Here is a 27,972-nt window from a genome sequence, read left to right as displayed (position 1 = left end):
CGCGATGGCGCCGCGGGCCCGGGCAGCGCGGGGCGGAAGCGGCGGGGGAAGCCGCGCTCGGCGCCGCCGGAACGGAGCGAGGGAGCGGCGGAGGCGGCCGTGCGCGGCTGCCCGTGCCCGCCGGAGCCCCGCGCCGCCCGGGTGGGTGCGCGGACGGCGGTGCCCCCGCGCAGGCTGCGGCCCGCGCCTCCCGCCCGGGGAGGGCACCGAGCTGAGGGCGGTGGCAGCCGGGGCGAAACCGCGGCGGGAGCGGGAAAGCGAAGGGCTCCGGAGGGAGATGTGGGAGCCCGGCGGGGCCAAGGGCGGTGACTGTGGCACCAGGCGGTGGTTGCGGTGCCCGGACGGGCGCGGGGCATTGCCGTGCCCCTGCAGTTTATCGGCCCGGAGCCTGAGGCGGCGATGAGCGAGCTCGGGCGAGAGCGGCGCTCCGTGCGCTGGGGCCGGCCGGACACAGGCCTGTGCTGCTGCCTTGGCTGGTGTAACCGTGTGCCGCGTGTGCCGAGGCCGGAGCCGCTCATCCCTCCTGCGAGGCTTTCAGTCTCTTGCCAGAGTCTGGGCACGACATCTGTGAAGGCAGGAAATCACTTATGCCTTGAAAAGCTGTGGTAGAGACGTTCCATCCTGTTCCTTGTTTATGACTAAATTGTCCATATATATATGAAACATAAGCTAACTGGGCTAACTGATAATTGTACAACTTTTAGTACCTCTGATTTTTGGCTGAAATTGCTTTTGGGTTTACGTCCTGGAGCTCAGAGAATAAAGACCTCTTTTGGGGAGACACAGTGGATTACACTGCTTCGGCTTCTGATAGGGCCAAAAGATCTGTAATATATGTCCTAAAATTTGAGAACATTATTTTGTGTTATGCTAATTTGTTTCCCTTCCGTTCACAGGAGTTGCTGCTGTTGTTTTAAGTACATTGATGTGGACATCATAGTGATAGGTGGGTATTCACAGCAGTCCTGTTGGGATGAGAAGCAGTTGTAAATGTATCCTAAATGCTGAATAAGTCTCATATTTACAGCCATTCGCAAACCAGAATACAGTGTATAGTTTTGGGAATCTTTACTCCTTCTTTTGAAGAGAAATAGCTTTTCTGCCAACTGTCCCAGCAATCACAAGCTTGTGTTTCTGCGTGACTATAACTAGGGCGCTTCGGTATTAAAGTTAAACGTCACAGCAATGCACAGAGTTAATCTGAAGCACAGAATGTCAGACCACTTTTCAGACATTTCCTTCTTCTGGTGGTAGTTCTGCATCAGAGTAAGCATCAGGAGTATAAAATGAAATAGTGTTCATGTGTCGATTCACACCATTGATGTTGTAATGTTCACATTTTTTTAGCTAGTATGTACTAAGGTGAGTTCAAAACATTCAGCACAAAATTATGTTTAATCCCTTAAACTGTGAAACTTACTGCCAGGGGATTTATTGAATACACCTATTACTCATGGGGATTTTGGCTTTAAATGCCAAAACCAGTTTGGAGATGAAAAAATAAAGTGTCTGAGCTTGCTCAAGTCAGGAGAAATGTACCTGGAAAAGTAATTCCTTTATGTTAGTGTTACGTTTTACTGAGTATCTCCTACTAATCACTGCCAGAAACTGGATACTGAGTTAAGGCAGCACTGGCCTGACTGAAGACCCTTTTCACGGCAGGGACAAAAGCAGCAGTGGGCTGAGGGGCTGGTTGGTTGTCTGTTGTTAGGGGCATTTCCAATTCAAATGTAGTTGGCTTTTTCATGAAAGCTTTGTATAAATGTGCTTTGTTGAAACCTGCTGAATTTATTGAAATTCTACCTTCCTTTAATAACATCTGATGTTTTTACCATAATATCATGCAGCAGGTTAGTTATTGATGGATGTTGGGAAGAGTGGAACCCTCACTGATCCTGCACTGGGCTTGGAGTTGTCCCTGTTCCCTCCATGTGGCCATGCTGTATCCAGCATACCACTGCTCCCAGAGTGGGATGTACTCACTGAGTTATAAACCCCAGTGCACTGAGATTTTGTCTGTGGTATGACAGACATTGCCTCAATTTCTGTTGGCTCCAGGGGAATTAAATGCTGCCATTGTTTTTATCAGATTGATATATTTTCACTAATAAATTAATAAATTTATTTTCACTTACCTGCCTCAAGCTAGGAAGGGGGAAAGGCATGTTTTCATGAGAGGGAGTACATCTTTGGTTCATTATCAGGGGAGAAATACTTTAAACCTGGGAAAAGGAGGTAGAAAAAATGTCTATCGTTTATGACCAGTATAAACAAACAAATCTCTTTCCCATTTTAAATTGTACATTTGCTGGTGAGTTTCATATGTTCAGTTGGTTCCATATTTCATTTTTTAAGTATAAATTATAGAAGTAGAACTATTACATTTATTTTTCTGTTGCTTCTCATCTTTCGTATTTTATGTAGTTTATTTTGGAAGAGTAATTCAACTGAAAATAGAACAAACTCATTTTTTAATTTAGTGTCCTTGCAGCATTTTTATGCTCTGTTTTATATCTGTAGTCTAATGTTTCATAAATAATTTATGAAAATAATTAGTTCCTGTGTTTGGCAAAACAGGTTTTTCATATTTGGTAAACTAATATAGTTGGATGGTTTGCCAGGGTTTTTCCCCTCCTCCCCTTTCAGAGAACATATGTATATGTTCTGTCTTAATAATGAAGTATCAGACTTTACCAATTACTGCTTTAAAAATTATTTACATTGAGATCAGTCTTGATTTCTGTTTATTCTAAAGCTGTTTCAAAGAAATTTTTGTCATGGTAGGAATTAGAGTAAACATAAAAATTACACACACCTACTTTTCTTAAGTGGAAAACGAGAATATTTGCTATCATGGGCTTAGGTTTTTTAAGTATGAGAGAAAGATATTAAAACAACCTTTACAGTATCCAGATGTATCTGGGGAAGAGACAAAAATTATCTGTGTACATCCTGGGAGTGGAGATGAACGTTTTGAAGAAGGCAGTGGTTGGAAATGAGATGTTTGAAATGCACTAGGAGGGATGGCACAGCAATCTTGTGTATGTGTGGGGTTTGGGTGTTACAAGTCACTGCAGTGTTTCGCAGTGATCTCAGTGCTGGGTTTCCTTCTTCCTCCAAGCAGGCAGGAGAGAATCGAGTGACTCACATGCTTCAGCTGCCTAATGCCTAAATCTGCAGCCTTTGCTGTCATGAGCTGTTCCATCAACTGCAATGGGACTGCTCCTGGATGTAGAGCTCCTTGCAAACAGATTGGGTTTGTGGCTTTGAGCTTAGTGTGGGCTTTGGAAAGGACAGTCATTTGCTTTTGTGGTTGCTGCATGATCTGCATTTGTTTGACCATTCCGTTCACCTTTCATGCAGTGTGGCTTGTCTTAAGTAACAGAAAGTTGCTCTTTAATCAGTACTGTTAAATATCAGGCAGAACACAGCTGGTCTATGTACTTTATTCATAAGCATTTTGAAAAACTCGGGCTTTTTCCAGGTATAAGCCTACAACAGTTTTAAGTGCTGTCTTGGCTATATTCCAGTGTTTCTGGGAATAGCATTTGACCATATCTTAAGAGTAGCAATAAGTGGTTTAGTGTACTCTATTTCTGTTACCTTTCACTAGCACCTAAAATAAAGTTCAGGCTGAGGGTGAGAATGTCAGGAGAAATACGTGAATGAAGCAGCTAACCTATTAGTGTAATGAAATAATTGTCAGATAAGAGGAGATTAAGAATATTCCTCAGTGATACATACTGGTAAACCACCCTGGAAATGTTGGTAATTATAAATCCTGCCTGGTGGTTATAGAGCTCTTGTTCTACCTTTCTACCTCCACAACCATTTTTTCCTTTTTTATTTTTTTCCTGTCCAGTTGCCCCTCTTCCTTATGCCTTTTCCTCATATTTAAAAAATGTGGTTGCAACTTGAACTGACCTGTGTTTTCTTTATGGGCGGCAGGATCAGGTGCTGGACGGAGGAAAGAAAAAAAAAGAGAAGCAAAGAGATAGAAGGGACTGTATGTGGTCAAAAGTGCACCACAGATTAAACAGAAGCCTCACCTCATGAGTGGAATCAGGATGAGTTTAATAATTTTATGGCAATTGCTTATTTTATACAGGTGCCTGTGCAGATGCAGCTAAAAAGTGAGAATAATTTCTTTCCTTTAAGTTTATGGAGTTTGTTTGGCATTAATTTGGAGAATAAAGGTTGTGGAACCATGAAGAAGGAGAAAAGGAATGGGAGAAATGTTCAGTTGCAGCATTTCAGGCTACATTTTGTACAAGGCTACATTTTAACTTTCTCACTGTCATGGGAATTTTAAGGAATGGGATTTTTGCTGCTAATCAAAATCTATCAGTAAGAGACTTTAACTTGCCCCAAAAGAGAAGGGATGCTTAGCAGCTGTAGTCATAGTACTCAAATATAACAAAGATATATTCAGTGCTTGTGACCACCTTAATACATATATTTTTATGAATTAAAAAGCTACTCTTTTCTTTTTTAGTTCACCTTAATCATCACCAGAACAAACTCCACAAGAGATGGTAAGAGATCTTCACAAGTTTTTACATGATAGCTTAGTCACATTTTATATATAAAATGCATATAAACATTTTTATTGAACTGTGAGTGCAGACATGTAAAAATTAGATGTAAAAGTGGCTAAATTGCCTTGAAAATAGAATTCAGATTACAACAATGAGTGATTTGTCTACTCCTGGGAAGACTCCAGAGAAATAACCGGAGAATAACAGGGGACTCTGATCATTTGCCTTAGATTTATAGCTTTTGTTTCCTTGAGGAAATCTCTTATTTCCATTGATTCCACAGCTGAAAAAGCACAGACACAGAATTAAGTAAGGCTAAAAGTGCTCCCTTCCCTTTTCCACCCAAATGTAAAACATTTCTGTAATTTCTTTTTTAGCAGATGTATTTTTAAAATTCAAATGTAAGAGTGGTTTTCAAGGGTTGCTTTCAACAAAAAAACTCTCACAAAAAGTAGTTGGACAAGCACCAGTATCACAGTTCTGTTTGCATGAACTGCCTTTTTGTCTTCCTTTCCCCTAAATTAACAACTGGAGCTAGTCAGCCAGACAAATCAACCAGCTTGATTCCAGGGCTTTCAGAAAAGTCATCAAGTTCCTTTTTAGAAACATTTCATAAGAACTGGAGATAATTTTTGACCTTTAAAAGAATATATTGTCTTTTTTGCCGATATATAGAATGTAGGAGATGCCTGCTTTTGTCAAGTTTCATGGTCTTTTAAAACTGGATTTTAAAGTATTTTAATATTTAAGGAAAAAAATACGCAAAATGTTTTAAAAGTAACTTGTTGATGTATCAGATTCAATAGTAGGACATGCTCATCTGTCAGCTGAAGGATGAGGAGTCAGTGTGACATTCTAAAGCAAAGGGAAACAGTAAATAAAACATTGTTCATCCTAGCTGTTAGGTATTTGGATGATTAAGGATGAAGAATTCCATATGGAAGGCAGATGCTTTCCTTCTACCCACTCATCTTGGGAATGATGCATTTTGGGAACTCCAAGTGCATGGTCTTGTAGCAGTGCGGTGTTAGACCAAGAGGAGAATAGCAATCAAGTTTCATCTCCGTGAATTCTTTCTTTTCAGGGAAGATAAATTGTCTGCACTTGTAAATCACATAGCTGAGCTACACAGCCCTTCACAAATCAACTGCAGTTTTTGATCAGGAATACTTTAAGGAATGCAAGTTTTTCATGGCGAGTTTTCTTCATGTCTCTGTTAGTTGAAGATACTTTGTTCCTGAGAGCGCTTAGCAATGACCTTAAAAAGATACAGCATTGATCTCTTATGGATTAATGGGCTCAATTTTCCAGAAAGAAAGGCAGCATGAGAGTTGCAATTGTTATTCCAAACTCACTAGCATTTGCTTTATTGTCTGAGAATCAGAAAGTGAAAACAAATGTAACTAAATTAACCTCTCAGGACAGTGTTAAATGGAAAGTATTTTTTAGGTTTGAGTTTTCTGTTTTGTCTTGGGATTTCTCTTCCCCAGAGATTCATTCTTTTAAGGGTACCAAATGGTGCCAGTGCAGATCAAGGAAACAGACTTAATGATTTTTTGTCCTGTATGTCCTTAAAAAAAAAAAAAAAACACACCTTAATAAAAGACTGTAAATGTCATGTTCATCTCTGAAAACGTTTTGCCATAGTTTGAGTTTTTGCCAAAACACAGCTTAATTAAAATTTTCCTATTTAAAGTAGAGGCATTCTGTTTTAATCCAGATGAAAGATTTTCTATGGAAATTAAGACATGAGGGAAAGAGAGAAAATATTTGCTATTTAGTTTACTTGTTCTAGGCTCTAGTCTACTTCATGGCTCTTTTTTTAAGATCCTCTATTATCCTGCTTTCTGAGAGGAGGATGAGGGGGGAGATGAAATGCCTTGTATGAAGGGAGCTTAAGGCTAGAGAGACTGTGGGGCTTTGTTGGTGGGGCTTTTGTAGTTACTGGTGAAATCTGAACAGCGTGAAACTTCTTTAAGGAAAACTAAGATTAGCTGGAAGACAGGAGAAGGTGTGTTACACTATGTTTCTTTCTATAGAACTGGTTTTCTTTGGACTCTATCAGTGGCACTAAACTACCTCTTTTCATGTTTTGGTTGGTGATGGATACAAAAGGCAGCTTGCATTTGGCTAAATACAGTCTTGTTTTTGATTGTGGCTGTGGTGGATATATGAACTTGTCTGAATTGCTGTTTGACCTTTTCTGAGAAGCTTTGGCAGGCAGATGGAGGAAATACATTACTGGAGGAAATATGTTACTGGATAAAATGAATGCATTTGTTTAATGCAGAGGAATTTTAATCTCTTGTGTTTTCTGTCTGTGGATTTGAAAATCAGGTATAGGTTGTAATATCTACACCTTGGAATGATTCAGTTCTTACAACTCATGTGAGTGTCTAAGGACTTGTGGGTTATATCCACACAGCATATTTCCTAAAAAGAACTGATTCCCACTGTAGTAGCATGAACACTTGGAAAATACCTTCTGGACATTACAGCTTCTCTATTTCTAGTTCTTTAATGGTAGTTGCCAAAACAGTCTCTTGTAGGAGTAATGAGGTGTGGTGCATGTGCACTGTGCTCATACATGTTGTTTTTCAAATCTCCATGTTCTATCATTCCTAAAGGATGACTAAAGATTAAAAGGCAGTATTGTGCTTGCATTGAGTTGCTCCCCTCAATTATTTCTCTTTATACCCTCTTTCTCAGGTGGGGGAGCATTAGTGCTGGTGTGTGGTTGATTTCTTCGTGTTCTTTCCCTCTCCCTGTGTGTTTTGGCCGCAGGAGGACACGGAGCCGTGGTACTCTCAGAGGGTGTACGCGAGGTACTGGAGGCACTATGACCTAGCCATGCGCTGGATGCGCAGGCACCAGAAAGCCTACAGGAAAGCCATGGAGTCCTGCTATCACCTGCCGTGGCATCCATGGCATCCTGCTGCAGCCTCTCCAAGCCACTGCTCAGATTGGGATGGGAATGATTTCCCACATACCCAAAACTACTCTTCCAGCTATAGACCTGATGTCAGAGTTCTGTATCATGCTCAGCAGTACACAGGTGCCTACCAGGAGAGGGAGGATGCTGATGAGGACTCCAAAATGGAAGAGGATGCTGAAAGGGACTCTGAAATGGAGGAAGACTCCGAGTCTGAAGGGGAGATAGAATATGACTTGAGTAACATGGAGATCACAGAGGAGCTTCGACAGTTTTTTGCGGAGACAGAGAGGCACCGAGAAGAGCTGCGTAAGTCCGTGCTTGTTCTGTATTCTGTGGTGTTTGGTGGCTATAACATTGAGTGCTGGATGGCTTCAACATTTACAGGTTTTGTAAAAGTTCACAAAAATAGGCACTGCAAGTGAGCAAGCCAACTGTCTGAAATGGGCAGAACTGATGGCTGCACTTAAGTACCATTCATTAGAAATAAGTTGCAGAAAATGTTTGAAAATTTTTGCTGAGAGAGAGGGAAAATCATGACGGCAAATAAGAGAATGACACTTTTGTCCAGAAGACAATATTAACCTTCAGTGTTGAGGAAAAAAGCTCCAGAACTTTTTGTGGTTAAATCTAGTAAATGTGCTATATGTTGGAGGGGGGAACTCACAGGAAACGCTTGAATACATCACTGAACCCTAGAGTAAGCATCAATGTATTTTAAAACATGGAGCAGCCATTTTGTTTGTTATTCTTTGGCTAACCTGGCAGTAAAATTTTGTGACCTTTTTCTTCTTCCTGTGCATCCTTTTCATTCTCTACTATACCACAAGTTTCTCTTTGTTGTGAATCTTGATCTGGACCCAAGTCCTTTGGTAGGGAATGTAAGCCAAAGTCTTAAGGTTTTTCTCAGGTCTTGATCCTCAGAGGTATTGATCATCTTTGTTTCTGTGAAATTTTTAAAAGAAGTAAAGGATTATGCTGTGTTTTATTGACACTTTACTCATACACAGATGTTGCAGATAAAGTTCTCTGTTTTAAGAAAACAGCATGATAATAACTTTCCTCACAAGAATCCAGTAGAAAATACCTATAATGAATGTTTAATAGAGCTTTCTCTACTTCTCTGTAAGAGAAAATGTTCTAAAACCATATAATAAAGGCAATGATTGGAAAGGAAAGAAAAACTGGTTTAAGTTCTTTGATCAGCAGGTATCAGAGGGTGAGCTGAAACAACTCAGCTTAACTTCACTCTTCTCATCAGTGTGATGCACAGTTGATCTAGTTAGCAGAAGAGGGTGAGTTAAGGAGCTCTGTGGTAGTGCCTGACATGAATCTCTTTCTCATTGTGCTTTTACAGAATCAGCTTGGTGTTCTCTGTTGAAATGTTCCTTTGATGAGGTGCATGGTGTTTTAAGACACTGGGCTGTTTCTTGGAATTCAGAACTCTTTTTTTATTTATTGTGGCTATTCTGATTAGTGATGTTTAAAGGTATGTGAGTGATTAAAGGTGGTATCCTGGAAATTGGGAAATCAGGGCTCGTAGACGTTCGCTGTTGCAAATACCCTGTTTGACCTTGGTGTAGCTATTTCGTCTCTTCCTGACCCCTCACTGGGTGCTCTCACTAAAAATATTATTTGATTCTTTATGATGGGCAGGTGAATTGGGAAGAGGTTTGTGGCTCAGAATACAGATTTTACTTTTGTTCCTTCCACCACTGCACTACTTGGAGTCTTTTGGAATGATCTGGTCTCTGCTGTGTGCTGTGTAGTAACCTAGTTCTGGATGAGTGTAACTCCATGTGTTTCCGTGGCACTATTGAAGATCTTCATGCAAATTCAAGCAGGCTCTAGTTTTTCACTGCTGTGTGCCTCAGTTTCTTTAGTAGCTTCCCTGATAAAGTGCGGATAGTATACTAAGTAAGCATCTATAATTCCTCAATGCGTGAAAAAGTAAACAATTAATTGACTGAAATTAAATTTAAAAGCAACATAGTTACAGGCTGAATAGTGCTTTCTAAATCCTAATTTTGTGAGTAATTTAAAGCACTGTGTGATCTTATTTGGAAATAATTTTTCTTGCATGGTGAGAGAAAAGGAAGATAGAATAAATCTTTCATTCTGTTAAAGTTTCTCAAAAGAAGAAGCATAAGCAGCAGGAGGAGGGGAAAATCATTGTTTCTCTGATGGTGTGGAGATGAGCTGGTATGGAGACCGTGTTGAAGGCAGTACTACTCTACTTTAAGAGGTAGTTTTATTAATTTTCCTGATTGCTGTTTATGAACAAAATTAAAGTTAGAGGTTCATTAAGCTGTGATCCATAATGATGCTATATCATGTTATCTTTCATACTGTGTTTAGCAGTTGTCATTCTGTATTGATGCTTGAAAAGATTGAGATAATGCATCTGCAAAAGAAGCCCTCGGTTACTTGAGTATTTTCTCTTTAATGCCGTTTCCTTTTAATCCCAAACTTCATGTCCTGAGCATGCCCACCTTAGGAACAGATTTATAGAGAAATCTGGGTAGCATAAACTTCAGTAATGTCTGAAAGAGACATTTGTAAGGGTGAGGCAAGAGTTTTACATAGCCTTTAAAGCGAAATGAGATTGTTTGGGTGTGCCACCGTGGAATACCAACAGGGACCTTGACGATCAGTTAAAGTAAAAGCCAGTCGTTAGGGAACATTAAGGGGAGGACTGTATCTCATGTTTTCATCCTCTGGCATCAATAAGGGGCTCCGGGTGGAATTCACAGGCTCTGACCCGTGCACCTTGATATTCACTTAGGAAAAGACACACAGCTTTACTCTTCTTTTGAAAGCAGAGTTTGCACGAGTTAGATACGCGCTAATGAAGTGTGAGTCACAAGGGAACAGAGCATCAGTGGGGCAAATAGGCATGGGAATTGGCAGAGAAGGAAGGGGATACCAATCGTTGTAAAAGTTTGGTGCTTTTCTACTCGTCCAAAGTTAGGAAATAATACAGAGCTTTAATGCATCTATTTTGGACACGTGTAGTGAGTCTTGATTTTTCATATGAGATATAGCTGGTTTCCACACCTGATCCACAGATATCTCATCGACATGTAGAAGGATAATCAAATGGATTAAAAGGAGTCCTAACTGATTCACTTATAATGCCTGATCTAGAGCTTGCTGGACGTAAATGATCACAGACAGCAAAGGATAAGATCTTGCAAACTTCAACCGTGGAAGACTTAAATAGGCCTGAGGTGTAGGTGGGAATGAGATGATTCAATCTTGGAGGTCTTTTCCAACTTTAGTGATTTTATGATTGTGTGGCTCTGTGCAGAGGCATTTGAGCCTAGATGTTGGCATACAAACCTTAATGCTAATTGCAAAGAGAAAATTCCCACAGATAAGAAAGGTGTTGTCAGACTAGCCAAAGAAGAACATGTAAGCTTTATTTCATTCCTTGGTAGCTGCCACAAACTGGAAGATTTCTAACTTCTGTAGGATTTTCGTTTTGTTTTCTCAGTGGGCATTTGCAGTGATTGGCTAACTTGCACAGTAAGGGCTTTGAAACTGGCAAACTTGCTGCATGGTTTAACACTTCTGCAATGACACAGTTCACAACCAACTCTTTTAAAACAATCTTTTGTTTGTTTTTGAAGCCACATAAATTTCTTACTAGTTTTTGTGTTTGTATCATGTGTTGTAGTCAACTGCATGTTCCTGGAATGCCCAGCAATAATTATGAGCAAAGTTTTGCTGAGGCTGTGTGAACTCAGGCATACTAATACACTACAAATTTATCTCATATTTTAGATAAATGGTGCATTTGGTTAAAACCCTTACAGACAGTTTTAATTCATCTTCATTTGTTTCTTCATATGCAATCATAATTATATACTGATTCTCGTTTTTAGAGGGTTTTCTTGTCAGGCTGGTCTGTCGTTCTGGTTCTTCATGTAGCTGGTAATCCAGGTGTACTGTGCATATTGGGAATGCTTATGGTTGCATTTAAGTTTTCCCTCTGGCAGTTGAAAAGCATGAAGTTGTTTTCCTGGTTGCCATCCCTCTCAGCCCTAGGTATGGTAGCAGATTCTCCATGCATCCTAGATGTAAAGGACAAAATGCAGTAAGTTGCCTTTTTACACTTCCAAGGATTAAAAGGACAAAAACCAAGAAAGGAAGATTCACAACCTGAACAGTTCTGTAAATTGTCTAATTGCATATATTTATTGCACTTTTAAATTTAGCCTTTGAAACATGTAGTTTGTCCTTATACAATTTTTCTTTATTTCCTTTGCATACAAGGGAAAACCACTGCTATAATAGAATACAGCATTGCAAGTACATTGAGAACCCTTCTGTAGGAGTTAACAGGACACAGACAGAATCCTTTATTTAAAAACAAAGAAAAGCAAGGGAAAGTACCATCATGTCAGTTCATTACCAAAGGATAATAGTCTGTCATTTGTTAATGCTCTGACTAGTTTTTTCCATCAAAGCCTCTGTTTATATTGCCCACACATAGCCTCCAGCTTTTCCCAAAAATAATGTCTCAACTTAAATTTTTTTATGCTAGATGGAAAATATTTTTTTTAGAAATGAACGGAAATGGTGAATGAGCATGTTTGTTTCAAAACTGCAATCTGTAGGCTTTTCCCCTCAGGTTTTTTTTTTTCCTCTGAAAGATGAGAATTGCCACTGCCTCTTCTGTGAAGAGGAAGTAATGGAATTTTCCATGTTTTGTAACTTGTTTGAATCGTACCCGATCCATGAAGCTTTTGGTTTTGTTTAAGGCCTGCATGCCACTTGGAAAATAGACTTTGGTTTGGGATTTCTTCCACCATGTTTTCTTTCTTCCCTTCATTTTTGGTAAATGCTTTTCCTTGTTTTTTATCCGCCTTTTTCTTCATAAGACTGCAGGTCAAATTCCTGGAACTACGGACTCCTGGTCTCCACTGTTTCTTTTTCTTTCTTCCTCCCTACCGTAGACTGTCCAAGCAGTGTGGATGGTGAACTTATAAATATCTTCTCAACTTCCCTGCCTTTAAAAGCCTTGGTTGACAAACTTGTTGACAAACCAAAAAGCCTTGTTTGGCATGAGCTTTAGCCACAGTCTGTAGAAGCTGAGTTGCTGAAGCTTCTGAGAAATGCCTGTGAACTAAAAGCACTCTGCAATGTGTGTGTGGGTGCTTGAGAGATGCTCCTGAAACACATTCTTTTGTGAACTGATGGAGAAATGTGGAAGTTACTCCTTTTGTACCACATCTCTTACCCTGACGATTGAACCTTTCATACGTAGATGCAGAATCTTCTCAAGTGCACACACTATGTCCAGCATAGAGGCTATGTTATTTGATACAGGAAGCCAACAACTGAGAAGATGCCTCCTTACACCAAGGAAAAGTGCCACAATTTTTACTGTTTTAATGTTGAAAACTAATCTCTACTTTTGAAATTAGACAGTCTGGAGAGCAGGAGTTGGGCGCAGTTTTACACCCATTTCATGACAGAGAAGGTTATCTTCATCCAAAGCGTATAATTTTGTAAAATATTGTCAAGAAAATGTCCTTGGATCCTATGCTAGGGACAGAATTTGAGCTTAGGAGAATAAGTATCTTTACTCTGTGAACCTGTGGCTTGCTGCTGCAGGAAGTAATGGAAGAGAGACATTGGAAAGCTCGAGGTACTGCTGAGGAAACTGAGCTGTGTGCTCTGGAGAGTTGTGGAGGACTTAATACATGGACCTGGAAATTGTATATAAAATCTTTCTTATTTGTGTGTGCCTCAGGCTGAACCTGTTTGACAGTGTTGGCAACCCCTGAAAGCACACAAGAACAAGGCCAGGCATCTTTTCTGCTAAGGGATGCCACGGGCTCAGCTCCGAGGTGGCATCTAGGGATTCTGTGGACCAGGCTCCCATGGGTGCAGCCCAGACAGTTGGGCGGAGCTGGGACCTGGAATGCCAGTTCCCTGTCTGCCAGTGGCTGTACTGGTCTTAGCTTTTTCTAAGCATGCTGTGGAGTACTGGTATTTCAGTTAACAGAGGTTTATAGCTGGGAGTGTGCGAAAAGCTCATGTGGTTCATTGTGACTGTAGTGTAGATTTTGCTTTAAGAGGAATGCCAAGATGTTGAACCCCTCTACTTCCTCTTACATTTGATGGAAATGAAGAATGCTGTCTTAATATGAACATATGAATTAAACTTCAGAAACCTGTGTTTGAAGTTGTCATCCTTTATTTGTCTGCCTGATGTGTTCTTCTTACTGTAGTGAGACAATATATACACTAGAGGGCTTGTTAAGAGGTTCAGTTTATTCATCTTTATAAGGGATTTTGAGGACCTCAGCAGGAAGAAAGCAAAAGCCTTAAGTGCTAGAATAATGAACAATACAATCTAAGTGTTCTTTATAGACCTTTTGCTTAACAGTTAATTTAGATGTCATCCCTGTGACCAAAATGCATCTTGTTGACAGCATCTTTGCTGAACAAATACAGAATTTGAGCTACTCTTTCTCCCAGGAAGCTATTATCCCTGGGTTATTTATGACTCAGTAATAGAAGTCTGGTAATCTTGTATTGTTGTTGCCCTGGTAAATCAGTGCGATGGTGAAATTCCTTCTGACTGGACTTGTCTTGAGGCTAAGGGAATAAAAACAGGAGAGACAGGTCATTGCTCCTCTCAGCTGCTCTGTCCCTCACCATCTGAGATCCATCTGATAGCTGTTTCTTGGTAGTTGCAGAAGGATCCCATGGAAACTGGTCAGTAGCTTGCTCTGATGGATCAGCCACTGGAACCTTCTCTTTACAAAGAAAATACACGTGGTAATTCGGTTTTAGATCACACAGAGTATCAGTGTCTGTTTTATGTCAATGAGTTTCCAAGGGTTGAAGGTATTGGTGTAGAGCCATACTTGGGTTCTGCAAAGTTTTGGCAAAGAGCCAACAGGTGGGCCCCAGGGCTGAGTCCGCATGTGGAACAAGGAATCCTTCCCCAGTCTTGTTGTAAGAGCAAAAATTCCTTTCAGAATGCTGTTATGGAAGATTGCTTCATATGGGAACAGTTTGGTGTGGGAAGATGCAGACACTACTTACACTCAGAACTGGTGCTGGTAATTTTTTGAAGGCAGGTTTGCCTGCTTGGTTATTCCATTAGCATCTGCAGCTGCTCTGAGTGGCTCCTCTGGTCTCCTCTTCATTCTTTGCCCTTGCAGGGAGGGCTGTGAAAGCAGCTGCAGCTGCTGTGGAAAAGAGCAGGTGAGCCCATGCTGACAGACACAGCTCTAGGGAAAAGTGGCATTAAAGGATCTCTCTGCTAATCACTCAGCTTGGGCTGTCTGTCTTCACAGTTTATGCACTTTTCCCTAAAATTCCTCAATTACTGGTTCATATGGGTGCCACATGCAGCATTTCTGGATATCTAGATGATCTTACTTTAAGAAGAGCTGTGTCTCAGTTCTCTGCTGATAAATCTAAATTCCTCTGCCTTTAGTGCAATACTTTCAACCTTGGAAGCGGACAGTGAAATTGTGGGCTCTGAATTAAGTGTTTTCTAACACACCTATTTTGGTATCTACTGGGGGAGGGCTTTTGTTGTAGAAAGAGTGTTTAAAGTTCAGGGTGTTCAGCACCAGAGTAATAGTAAAAAGCAAATGCCAGAGACCAAAGTAGAAATGGATGTAATGATGATGTCTCCTTTCTACACTCATGACATACAAAATCTGCTCAGAACCTGCAACAGAGCATGGCAGCAAAATACCTTGAGTGTTAGACATTTTCAGTCTCTCTGTTATAAAGCAAATCCTCTCTACAGACAGATTTGCTTGGAGACACGTATTTGACCCCAGCTAATATTAATTGGGTGTTGCTAATGCCAAGACTTCAGAAGCACCATTTGCTTTTCAGCATCTCTTGCTGTGCCTCAGTTTTATCAGGAGCATCCAGATGGAATTCACATCCTTTGTCATTAGGGAAATGTGGGTGCTGGTGTGGCAGAAACTGACAGTTCAGAGACTTCCATCTGCTTGGGTCTTTTCAAAACTCATTTCCTTGGATGCTAAAAATCACGTTAGAGGAGGCAGGCAGAGGTTGTTAGGCCATTCATCTCAGATTTGGGTGGCCTGTACAGACTTCAGTCGCAGCCTTGGGGGTGCCACTTGGAATTAGATCCACAAAAGCTTTCAACATAGATGGAATTCAGAAACAAATATTCCAAATAATAGTCTTTGTCTTCCACATATGCCTTCCAAGAAGAAAAACTAGTCATTTATACCCAAAGGATGATGCATCTTAAACCCTAAGGATACAAGGGAACACTGTCCTTGTCTTTTCCAGTGACAGGGTTGAGCGCCTGTGCCAGCGTGTGATGTCATCAGCTGTGATGCTCATTCCAAGGAATCTAGAACACCTCCTGCTCTAGGGATTTGTGTCCATTTCTGTTTATTTAGACCATTAATACAGGGGTGATAGCACTTCCCTGTTGCTCAGAGAAGTAGAGAAGGTTGATACGGCAACATACAGAGAAACACTTGTGCTGTAACCCTATGAAGTACCCATTACAGAGCAGTCCAGCTGTTCATCAGTGTTACAATTATTACAATTGTTGCTGGCCTGTTGGGAAAGATGGGACAGGAAGGGCTTATGGCTATGATTGTCTGGTAAGAAATACTGGAGATACAAAATCTGTGAGTGAAATAGAAATGAAGGCCAGCTTTGAGATATAGGCATGGCAGGCAGGAAGACAGTGATTAGCTGGAGATAGGTTGAAGGACAGAAAACAAAAGGACCCAAGAATGCAGCCCCTCTCCACCCTGCCAAGGCATCAAGGAAAAAGTAGATGAGAAGAGTAGTCTTTAGAGTTTAGAATATAGGATGATATCGTAATTTAGTAGTTCTCATAGGTTGCATGCAAAGTTTGTAGGTTTTGTATCTGGCGCCGGTTGGTCACTGTAAATTAGAATATTCAACACAAAAGGAGATAAAATGTATTGTAAGAAGGTCCTCGCTCTCTTTTCCCTGCTCTTCTCTCTTACTCCTCTTACCTCTCTCTCTTGCCTCTTTGCCCCTTCCCTTTCCTGCTCTCTCCCTCTGCTTCTTCTACCTCCCTCTCTCTTACCGCTCTGACCCCAGCACTCTTCTTACCTCTCTTACCCCTCTTAGCTTTTTTACCTCCCTTACCTCATACCCCCTCCCTCTCTCCCTCTCTTTTTGAGGCTTCTCTTCAGCCGAGGCTGGTGGCTGAAAGCAGCCCTCTTTACCCATGACCCTTGCAATAAAACCACGTGTTTCCAGAATATCTAAGGTCTGCAGAGTAGCTTGTCCCTGCCCTCCACAGATGCCCCTACACTGGCCTCTGACGTGACTATCAGAATTTCCCGTGGTATTTTCAAGGACTCATGTCTGAATTTGTCAGATCACTGCTCTGGTACACTGAAATCATGGAGGTAAAGAAAAGAAATGAAGGCTAAATATTAAATGGATATTTTTACTGAAATAAATAACATGGGTGTTACACTATTAAGTGTTATTGTGTACATTTAGCTGGATAAGAATCTCCTGGGTTTAATTTCATTTGTAGTTGCTGAAGTGATTGTTGCTCTAAAAGTCAGCTCTGTATTCACAGAAATTGTAGAAACTTTGCCAAGGAATGTAAGTCTCCAAAGAGTGTGCTGGGCCTCAACTTTTCTGTGGTTGTTCAAATGCTGAAACCAATGCTGCTGTTCTCACTTCGTATAAGCCTTGCAGAATACCTGGATTTCTTGAAGGTCTGCAAATTCTGACATGGTTGCTCAACAGAGCATTGGCAGAATCACTATAAAATTCATCAGTTGTCATTGCTTTGGGATTTTTGGCTACTGGTAAATGTAGAAGTGTCCAGACTGTGAAGATTACATCATATGCAACATGCTGATGGAGGAGGTGTTGAGGTGGTAGATGGCAGAGCAGCTGGCTGGCTTTGGAGGAGAGCAGGAAGAAGCATTTGCATTTTTCTCATCTCTCCATTTCTCACTAGGTGATGGTGGTGATGTGTAGGGATTTGTATTCCCTGCTTTTGAGTCCTTCCCTTGGCATTAGGTACTGACCTCCGTCATGAGCAGCCTGTCAGACTAGAGGGGCTTTTAGTCTGGTGGCTCTCCTCATGTAAAGTCTTCATCAGCTCACTGAAATATTTCATGTATGAATTATCCTGTTAGTGACAGAGAGGAGACAGGGAGCTCCCAAGTGCTAAGAAGTACAACTTAACTTTCTGACAAGTGGGATGCCAGCTGTCTCTCTTAAAAGAGAGTGCTCAGACTTATCCTCCAGCCCCAGACCCTGGAACTACTTCTCAAGTCAAACCTTCCCATTTTGTGGAAGCTGCAATAGATGCACACCTGCAAGTTTCTTCTGGCATATTTCCCCCGTCTTTTTTGTTGTGTTTTTAAAGCTGGATGTAGCAGTTACTCTCATGTGTTTAAGTATATTTGATTTAATTTACTAGAGTGCTGAAATAAGCAATGAGAAATTCAGAAGGTCGGAGGTAAACTTATATTTCCAAGGTTACCATTCAGCCCTTCCTTCCAAAAATTGTGATATATTTCACTGATTCCTTTAGTGTGACCATTTTCCCAGATGTCTCTTTCCAAATGCTTGGTCAGGCTGCATATGTAGTTTACTAGCAGCATGGAGAAAACATGTATTTACTTGTTGAAATTAATTTTCTCTGGATTAGACCTTATTATTTAATTCTGCATGTCTGTGGTAATACTGAATTTTGGACTTGCCACTTAACTGAAAGGTCAGTTCATAGCCTGAGTATACTTCCTTCCAGAAAATCAGCAACATAGCTACAGGTTGCTCTCCAAAAAATATTTTTCAAGTGTTTTTCATAAAGTAGCTTTCTCATATCAAACACTAAACCAAACTTTAATTCAGTGCTGTGGTGTGTCTGGAGTCAAGAAAGAAGTTTCAATGGGAAGTTCCAATGTGTGAGGTTGACCTAGAAGACTGATGCAGACTTCTTCTTTTCTTTTTTTCCTGAAAGCACCAAACTCAGTATTATTTAGCTGTCTAGCAGCTCAGTGCATCGTGAAACATGTTCTTCCAAGTGCATGTCTTTAATTTCTATTCAGGGCACACATAAAAAATTATTGTGAAACTCATGTTTCTTCAGTGTTCTGGTTTGCTATTAAAGTAGCACTTTTAAATTTTAACATTTCCTTGTTCAGTCTCCTCAGACTGTGCCATAAATCTATGTGAAGACACAGTTATATATAGGTTTAAGTAATCCTTCTGTTTACTCTGGCAGTGTTGTCTTTGTCTGGTGTCAGCATTGTTGCCATCAGTGACAGATTGGAGTTGTTTTGGGGGATGGGAGTGCAGAGTCAGCTGGTCTGTGTTTAATCTTATTGAAGTAGACTTGATCCTTACTAGAGAGGCAGCTGCCAGTGCCTGATCCTGTTCTAATTTCTTAGCAGTGGTCGGTCAGCAACTTCCTATCAGTTTAATTCTGTCAGATGGCACCAGCATTCAGACACCTTGGTGCCTCTGGAGTGCTACAGACCCCTGATTGCACAGGGCTCACCTCTGTTTTTTAGTCTTCATCAACAAATCTCTGATTATGAATTTCATTTAGAGCAATCAAATTTCTAGAGCGGGCTTTCACTTGAAGTTGCACTGACTAGCTGATTGTTTCGTGTTTGTGGGGTTTAATTGTTTCAGTGCATTTTCGTGGGCTAAAAATACTGCTTTTTAGGGGTTTCATTGTGGAAGGTAGTAGAAGAAAATAAAAGAAAGGTAATTTGATGTTTAGCTGGGCAGTAACCAGTGTAGCCTGGTGCTAATGTAAACATGGACATGAAGGCTTATATTGTTTCTGTGTAGGATCCATGGCAGTTTGTTTTGGAGACCACACAATCCTTAGATTTTAATCCTGTTTCTAAAAGAGAAAATCAGCTTCTTTATTCTCCAGTTAGCTGAATAACTTTCTGCCAGTTGCTTAACCCAAATAACAAAATAATGTGAGATAATTAATTCTCTAAAGTGTTAGGTTCATTTTACAGGTTATTTACAGTGAGGCATGTGGTTAATTAACTTGAGAGTGACACATGCCATTAAGTACCAAACCTGAAAGTGGAATGTCTTAGTCCTAATCTTACTTCTGTGGTTTCTCTTCATTTTTATTTCAAAGGTAATTTTCTCCACTTGCTGTCTTGCTAAGTAGTTTTATCCTGTTTCTACAGAGCTGTCCTCTTCAAACTGTGTAGAAAAACTGGATTACAGTGAAAGAGAAGGTATTGGAGTACATCAGATGTGCAAAATCTGTTTGCTGTCTGTTTAGACAGCCTGTTGTAACTGTGTCTGAGGGAGTGCACTCTCTTACCTGAGATTATTTCCTGCTCTTAGCAATAGGTTGCAGTTGGGCTGTGCTTCAGTAAACACATCTTGGTGCCAAACCAAGGCTAAGCAATTCTTCTTCCTAGACACTCACTCCTGCTATGATGTTTCCAGGGCACTGAACTGTACTAGAACTTAATATAATGTGTTGAGGTTTTGTTTGTTTGGGGAGGTTGTTCATTTTTTGTAGGATTCTTTGTGTTGCCCCTTAGACAGTTGTAGCATCATCCATGAGGGGCCTGGGAGCTGGAGCACTCAGGGAGAAGGAGAGGAGAAATTGCATAAGCTAGTTTTGTAGCTGAGGAAAGAAAAATGTCCATGGAACGATGGTTTCAGACTGCCACAAGCTTTGCCAAGGAATCACATCTGCTCTTACTTCAAAGCCTGTCAGGGAACGTTTTCCTTTTTCTTGAGAATACTGCATTGCTTGTAGATCTATGTGGTAAAATAGTCCATTTCTTTTAACTCATTCTTCCCTCAACTAGCAGATGGAAACTTTGTCAGTGTAGATATTTGAGGTTTTAATATCCTCAGGATTTCTGGTACTTCTTTTTCATGATCATCATGACTAGTGGCTGAAAGCTTCACATTGCAGGCAATTACTTTACTCCCACCAAAAGTAATTTTTATTCCAAATTAGTGTTTTCCTGTCAGCTACAGCATTTCATTCTTCTGTATAGATGAAACTGCTTGCCTAGTAAGATAGGGCCTAACTGTCCTTGGAGATCAGACTTCTGTTAGAAATGGGAAGGGGAAAGTTACGTGGTGTCATGGGGAATCCCTTTGTCACATCTTTTGAAGCACAACATTTTAAATTTAAGAATACAGAAGTCTATTTTTCCCCAAGCCAGCTTACAGCTAGAATGAGGCTGTTCATTCTGCTGTAAAATCATCATTCTCTTTCAGTATGTTTCCACAATTTCAGTAAGTTACTTAGTGTTCCATAGTAACCTTCCAGCAAGCAAGACCACACTGTTTTTAGCAACCAAGAATATTTTATCTTTACAGATGTGGGGGGTAAGTCACAATTGTTTGTCTCTTGTAGACTCCCACTGATGGAAATTTGTTCTGCAAAGCTTTGCACTTGATAAAGAGTAGTACTTGAGATTCCAGCCCTGTGGAAATCCGGAGCTCTGCAGAGTTCTGCAGAAATTAAACTCCTTGAATATCCTGTGTACAAATCCTGATTTAAAGCCTTGTTTTGGTGGAATTCCTTGAGGCAAAGATTTTGATTTTCCCCATGTTATACCAAGTTCATCCAAGTATGGGCACAATAAAATGGTCTGGTTCTATCATCTCAAAAAAAAAACCTCTTCTGCAGGTTTATGGTGAAGGTATTTAGCTTTTCTAGGAAGATGAAGAAGCTGGCATTTTGCATGGAGAAACCTGTGTGGGCAGAACACTTAACACAGCAGATAGGCTCGTGGGAAGTGGCATTCAAAGAGGGAACTAGGAGTTTTTAATCAGTGGAAATGAGTAGTGGTTTTAACTGCTAGTGTGGGCTGCTCATGATCAGCTCAGGTAGCATTTAAGATGAAAAAGCTCACAAAGTGCACACGCAGCAGTAACAGAAAATAATTCATTTGAAATAAGCAGACAAATATGTGAACACATAGGTCAGTCTGAAATCATGGAAAATGAAAAACACATCAAGACTGGAGAAAGTGCAATATTTCCTTGAAAAATAATGTGCTAACTAAGCAAGCAACTGAAAGTCAGTAATGGCATGTAACACTGGGGAGGATCAAGCCCTTGGTCTCTTACCATACCCACCGTTGTGTGGGGCAGCACATGGCAAGCTGCTGAGTGTGGAGACAAATGTCTGTATAAGAAATGTTGTCAGATGGCATATGATCACTGGCTGCAGTGAGCTGAGGGTTGGATGTATAACTACTGAGAGCTAAAAATGGTACAAGAAACCATACAATGCTGAGTATGAATCTTTCATTAAAAATCTGACATAGATAATTACCCTCCCTACTTCTATCTTCTTTTAATGTTGCAAAGTCTCTCCATGGAGACTTCTTTCTAAATAAGGGAGTTTGTTTGGGGTTTGGTTTTGAAGTTGTTTCTTTTACTTGGTTTGTTTTGTTGGTTTGTTTTTTGGGTTTTTAATAAGAAAAGGATGCATTCCGGACAGGATTTTTTTTTTAATTGCTACTTAAGCTTCTCAAAGGATATTACAAAGAGAGAAAGAAATGTAAAGTGGATCAAACTTACAAAAAGTGTGTGACATGTTCTCTTTTATAAAAGAAGAGAAACAAGGAAACAAGGTATCTGAGTTTCTAAGGATCTATGGGGAAAATACCTTATGTCTTTGGTCACAGTCTTGCAGAAAGTAAGAGGTCATTTGTGTGCCTGTAAAGGCCCAGTGCAGTGAATGGCTAATACACTAGTTACTGTCTCCTGCTTTTGGCAGTCCCTGGGCATGGAGGTAGTTGTCTGCATTTGTTCACTTTTCTTTTCAGCTAGTATACACCAGATTAAAAGTCATCCATAACAAATGGGAAAAGTGATGAAGGGAGAAACAGTAATCCAAAACTTTCTTTCATAAGACCTAGAGTTACTAATGATGGCCCAGGAATGTGGCATGAGTTAGGCAGATGTGCTGGGTTTGGCTGGCATAGTTTATTTCCTTCACAGTGACTGGTATGGGGCAGTGTTTAAAATCTACACTCAACACAGGGTTGATAATATAAAAATGTTTTTGATGAAGAGGTAGTTGCACATTTAGCCCAAGTCGTACTGCTTTGTATTGTTTTTAAAGTAAACTCTGAGGTAATGGGTAGAACCCAGACTGCTGGAAGTTATAGCACTTCTACTTCCCAGCCCTTCCCCAGCCAATGAAAGTTTAGTGTGCATCTCAACAGGACAATACTTTCTCTGCTATCTATTCCTTATGTCTATTTTTGGCTGGAAATACTGGTTTTAGAAAAGCAGTAGTTTACATGCCCATTTAGTTTCATGATTTCTTTCCTTGATAGTCTGGAAAAGCAAATAGTGCTGCCTACTGTGAGGGTGATGAAACACTGGAACAAATTGCCCAGAGGAGCTGTGGATATCCCATCCCTGGCAGTATTCTAGGCCAGGCTGGAGGGGGCTCTGAGCAACTTGGTCTAGTGGACACTGTCCCTTTATTCCAACCTCCCTTTAGTGGGGCAACGGGGCTGGAATAAAATTATCTTTAAGGCCCCTTTTAGGCCAAGCCATTCTATGATTCTGTCTATGACTGTGGAGTTTGTTACAGTAGTATCTCTGCACAGATAATTGATTTGAAACTGCAAGGTATTCCACACATCTGCAGTAGTATTACCAGCAACAGCTGTCATGTTCTGTGCTCAAATTCAGCCTTTGGTGCAAAAAGCTTTAGGTCACTATAGCACACTTCTGTCCTGAGCCTCTGCCTGGATTCTAGACCTGATTTATGTGTCTAAAATGCTGTAATACAATCACTCTGGGATTTTTTTAACCAGTAGCTATGGAATAGCAGAAGTCAAGTGAGAAAGGTAAGGACAGTATATCTGATTAGTGTAAAGTGAAACACTCCAGACATATATCAGATAATTCTGAGAATGGAATTTAAATTGGTATTATTATTTTGATTGTTACAATTAGGATCTACAGATTTATGAACTACTCTGTGTTGAGAAATGGAGATTGATGCACACTAAACTGTAATCCACTCATCCATCGTGAAGCTTCTGCTAGAGATCCATTTAATTTCCAAAGAGAAGAATTCATTATCTCCAGAGAAAATTTTTTTCCTTAAGAATCAGCATGTGCAGTGAGCTATCAGATAGCATTCTACAGCAAACAAGCGAGGAAGCAGCTGTTTCTAGCATGCAGCTATGGAACTAAAGAGTAAAAGATTTCCATGAGCAGTACAGAAGTACAAGGAATTATCCAGTGTCCCAAGAGAGTTAACCAATAGGAGTCCAATTCATTGCCTTGCCAATTTTGCTGTATAATCTACAGTGGGAGACCAGCATTGATTTGCCAGCATAGCCTTGTTTGTTTTTTTCTGTCTAAAACTCTTCAGTGCAATTTGCATCAAGTTTGTGCTTAAAAGCATGTTATGTAGCTGTGGGCAGCGTGGTGTCCCAGAAGTTGGTTTCAGTGGAGTGCAAGGTACAGCCTGGGTACTATACCTTGTCCTCAAAGTGCTGAGCCCTCTGTAGGCAGTGCTAGTTTCTTTAATTCAGACCTTCTGGCTAAAATGGCCTGATACCAAATAAATCTGACTCTTCCAAAAACACATATGGACTCTAATGTATATTTCCTTGTGAATTCTGGCAGTGCAGCCTAATTCAGGGCTGTGCCCTGAAAGCAGAGTCACAGAAATGGCTTTCTGGAATAGATTACTAATAACTCCTCAAGCCTGTCGACAACCAACACAAAACTGAATGGTGTTTCAAATGAGAAGACAAGACAAAAGCTTTCTGTGTCTGTCAGACAAACAGATCCCAAAACTGAAGTTTCTGATCATATAATTTAAAATATCTGTTTTCTGTGTATAGTGTATAGGGGATAATTCCTTTAGGAAGGCTGACAGTCGGTTGGCTGCTCAGTACAGTACTTTCCAGTATAAAAATAAACTGCAGATGTTTGACACAGAAATGTCAGGATATTTAACGTTGGGGTTTGTAGATGTCATGTGTGTTGTGGAAACTAAATCTCTGCCTTTGGGTGAAAGAGGGAAGAGGTACATGGCACCAAGCATGTCCTGTGTGTGACCAGTGCATCCTGACCTGGGGACACTGTTCTTTTTGATGTTTAAAAAAACCCAACTGCTGCCATTAGTAGTGAACTGTGCCTGTTACAGCTGTTGTGCCTGCTTTGAGGACGGTTTTGTTACTGCTGAATTCAGCTGCTGGGTGATTCTCTCCCTCTTGTAGAAATCTCCCTGTAAGAGGGGAATTTTGTGTAGCACTTGGGCGTTTTAACTGCACACAACATTGTTTGTTTCATCAAAGCAGTACCCAGGAAGCAGAGGTAAATTTGAACATGCACAATCAAGTTCTTGCTTCCAATCAGGCTTACCACAGAGCATTTTTGGTTGCAGATCAATCCAAATATTTCACCTCTTTAATCGTTTCTAATTCTCTTTAAAAGACCTGATGCATGCATTTATGTTGATGCTGCTTTGTTTGTTTTCAAGGCAACAGAGTAATGCTGCTGCTAGCTTTGACTTTGCAAGTCTTGAGAAATGACTGAGTTTGGACAGTTTATCTAAACACGATGCTTACAGCTGTGTTTCATTGAATGCACTTAATGGCAGACATGACAGACCCATTTGTTCATTTTCATGGAGTAGTAACTGATTACATTTTCTCTTGGCTATCATTCAGCTAAAGTTGCATTGTTCTGTGCATTGTTTCCTTTCTCAGTTGCTAAGTCATTATTTTGGAAACAACTTTCCTTTTTGTTTGGATTTTTTGGTATGGGGAGTGGGTTGGGATTTTTTGGTTGGGTTGTTTCTGGTTTTTTGGGAGGGGGAGGAGGTTGTGTTTTGGGGTTTTAGTGTTTTGTTGTTTGAGTTTTTTTCAGGCCATGTGTATTTTAGGGTAGAAATTGAGCAATGTTGATTTTTGCTTAGTAGTAGTAATACAGAGGTTTCCTACATTTTAGGATTCAGTTCCAGGATCTTTTTAATTTCTCCCCATTTATTCCAGCCTGGCTTTATCATGATATTTAGTAGGAATTTCCTTTATGCAAAATGAGCACAGCTGCACCCTAGAACGTGGCTTTTTTGCCTTTTAGACCCAGCAAAACTATGAATATAGAATAATTTTAAAAGTTCAAATGAAACATGATTGGTTGATAGCCCAGTAATTTCCATCTCCTGTGGTTTATTTGTCTAGGGAGGCAGCAGCAACTGGAAGCTGAGGAGCCATACGTGGAGGCTGATCAGGACCTGCACAGGAGGGTGGAGCGTTCTGTGGAGCCGCCTGCAGAAAGACCCGGGGAGAGGCGCATGGCAGAAATGAAGAAACTCTATGGTGCTGAAGCTGCCAAAATCCAGGCCATGGAGGCTGCCATGCAACTTGTCTTTGATAGGAACTGTGACAAAAAGCAGCCCAAATACTGGCCCATTATTCCCCTTAAGCTGTGAGTGCCTGGACTGTGCTCTGACGTGGCACAGTGCTACAGAATCAGGTGCCTCAGGTTGGGCTGAAGGAACAAACTGCAAATTTTGGTTTTGGGTTTTGGGGGACAGTCTGGCAAGGACAGCAAGTATTTCTTTGGTGGTTTTTTTTTTTTTTTTTCTTTTACAGTGTCTGTCTGTTATGTTCACAATCCATTTAACCCACATACAGTTGTCAAGTAGTAATAGAGGGGATAGGAATATCAAACCTGTTTAAAATTCACTCATTTGATACCCGCTTGCCTTGACCATGCTTGCAAGAAACATAACAATGTCCATACCCAGTGAACTAGGAAAACTTAAAGCGATGCAGAGAAGAAAAAGACTTTAGGAATTGTCTGCTCTTCCAGTTTAGGAATTTGAGTGATCCTATTTTCTAGTCTTACTTAATGTAGTAGTATTAGGATCTTGTTTCACACAGCATAGCTTGAAGTGTTATGTCTGCTAATTTTGGATTTTTTTGAGAACCAGGAGCCCACTGGCCAAGATACAGCTTATCAAATTACCATAGCTCAGACATTGGAATTCTTTTTCAAAGGTTTATAATAAAGCAGGAAGTTTTTCTTCCAGACTGATACTTGTCTGGCAAGAGTTTGACTCTAAGGCAACATTATATAGAAAAATGTTTCAATGAAGGGGTGGGAGGATCTGGCTGAAGCCTGATGTGGTCCTGTCTGTTAGAGATCTGTTTAGCAGAAGAGAAACTTAAGAGGACATAGCACTATTGGAGCCAGTGCCTACAGAGATTTTTCCTATTTTAATAAAAAGCAGCAATGGGCTTGAAGGCTTGAAGCTTTAAAGAAGGCTTATTAGAATGGTGGACTATGTCTGACCAATGTCAGCTGTGGAATCCAGGTAGCCCTGTGGGCTATGTCTTATTTTAAGTGATGCTTTCTAATGGCACAGGACATGCACAAAATTTAAACATAATCCAGTAGATGTGTACTCATCCATCGGCACAGAGATGTTGCCTGTGTGTGTGCTCATCCATCTGCACTAGCTGTTTGGTTGAGCTTCTGTCACTCTTTACTTTGGGCCAGTTGTGCTTGTCCAAACACCAGATGGAGTGAGGCACACTGGTGGTTTGTGTAAGAGAGACCAAACTGGCCCCTCAAAACCAGTGGCTCCTTAGAAAATGGTAGCCTGAACACTTTAAAGGACTCTCTGTGAAGCTCTGCTGATAAATACCATCGTGTACTGAAGGGCTGTAGTTTGTGTTGCGGCATTTCCGTGCCAGAGCAAAGGAACTGTCTGCTGGTTTAATAGTGACATACTCATCTGCCTTCCTGACAACAGAGGAAGGTTACAATTAAAATTTTAGCTTCCGTTCATGTTGACTGATCGTGCAGTTTCTCTGTAGCGTGTGTAGTTTGTAATACACCCCGCAGTTGCTGTGCCCTCTGTAGCAGCCAGCTGCAACTAAGCAAGTCTGCAGTGCAGTTTGGAATATCTTTGCTCTCGTTTCAGAAGTAGTTTCGTTTCTGAAGTAGTTTCTACTTCAGAAGAAGTAGAATGTTTTTTCAAAGCAGCATTTCCATGCCATTTCCACCTCTTTCACTTCAGATGTGACAAGATGAAGTTAAATTGAACGCTGAAATTAAAAAGCCTCCAGTTTCCAAGACTTATTTTTGGTGTGATTAATCTGAAAAACTTCAGTGAGGCAGGAGAGAGAAAAGGATTATTAACAGTCCTGCATTTGTCTTCACTCTTGTTATTGGCGGGTTTTGTCAAAAACTCTGTGTTCTGTTTGCATTTCCTTTCATTGACCAAATAAACTTTTCTTCTTAACACCTTGTAATTTACTTTTATTTTTTTACATAAACAAGCTTCCATACTTAGAATACCTTCAGTTCTTAGATGGTAAAGCTTTCTTTTAGCTGCTGTATTGTTTAAGGAAGATTGAACTTAGAGCAGGAGTGGTTTTAACATATGGAGAAGCACGAGGAGTGTTGACAGGACTTTCACAGCAATGTCAGGCAATACCACACATGTATGGTGTGGTGCAAAATGAA

At 40.5% G+C, this 27,972-nt stretch overlaps 1 protein-coding gene across 1 annotated transcript; it reads left to right on the top strand.

Moving 5' to 3' along the window:
• The first annotated feature begins 28 nt into the window (after nt 1-28).
• On the top strand, nt 29-27,750 carry GEMIN8 (gem nuclear organelle associated protein 8). Its single transcript, XM_066313890.1, has 5 exons — nt 29-141; nt 897-946; nt 4,496-4,535; nt 7,323-7,779; nt 25,677-27,750. The coding sequence occupies exons 3-5, from the start codon at nt 4,533-4,535 to the stop codon at nt 25,925-25,927; spliced, it is 711 nt and encodes a 236-aa protein (XP_066169987.1). The 5' UTR covers nt 29-141; nt 897-946; nt 4,496-4,532; the 3' UTR covers nt 25,928-27,750.
• Nucleotides 27,751-27,972: the final 222 nt, after the last annotated feature.

Source organism: Sylvia atricapilla, chromosome 2, assembly GCF_009819655.1.
Source record: "Sylvia atricapilla isolate bSylAtr1 chromosome 2, bSylAtr1.pri, whole genome shotgun sequence".
Classification (NCBI taxonomy): Eukaryota; Metazoa; Chordata; class Aves; order Passeriformes; family Sylviidae; genus Sylvia; species Sylvia atricapilla.
This window is presented reverse-complemented; position numbering and strand designations above follow the sequence as displayed.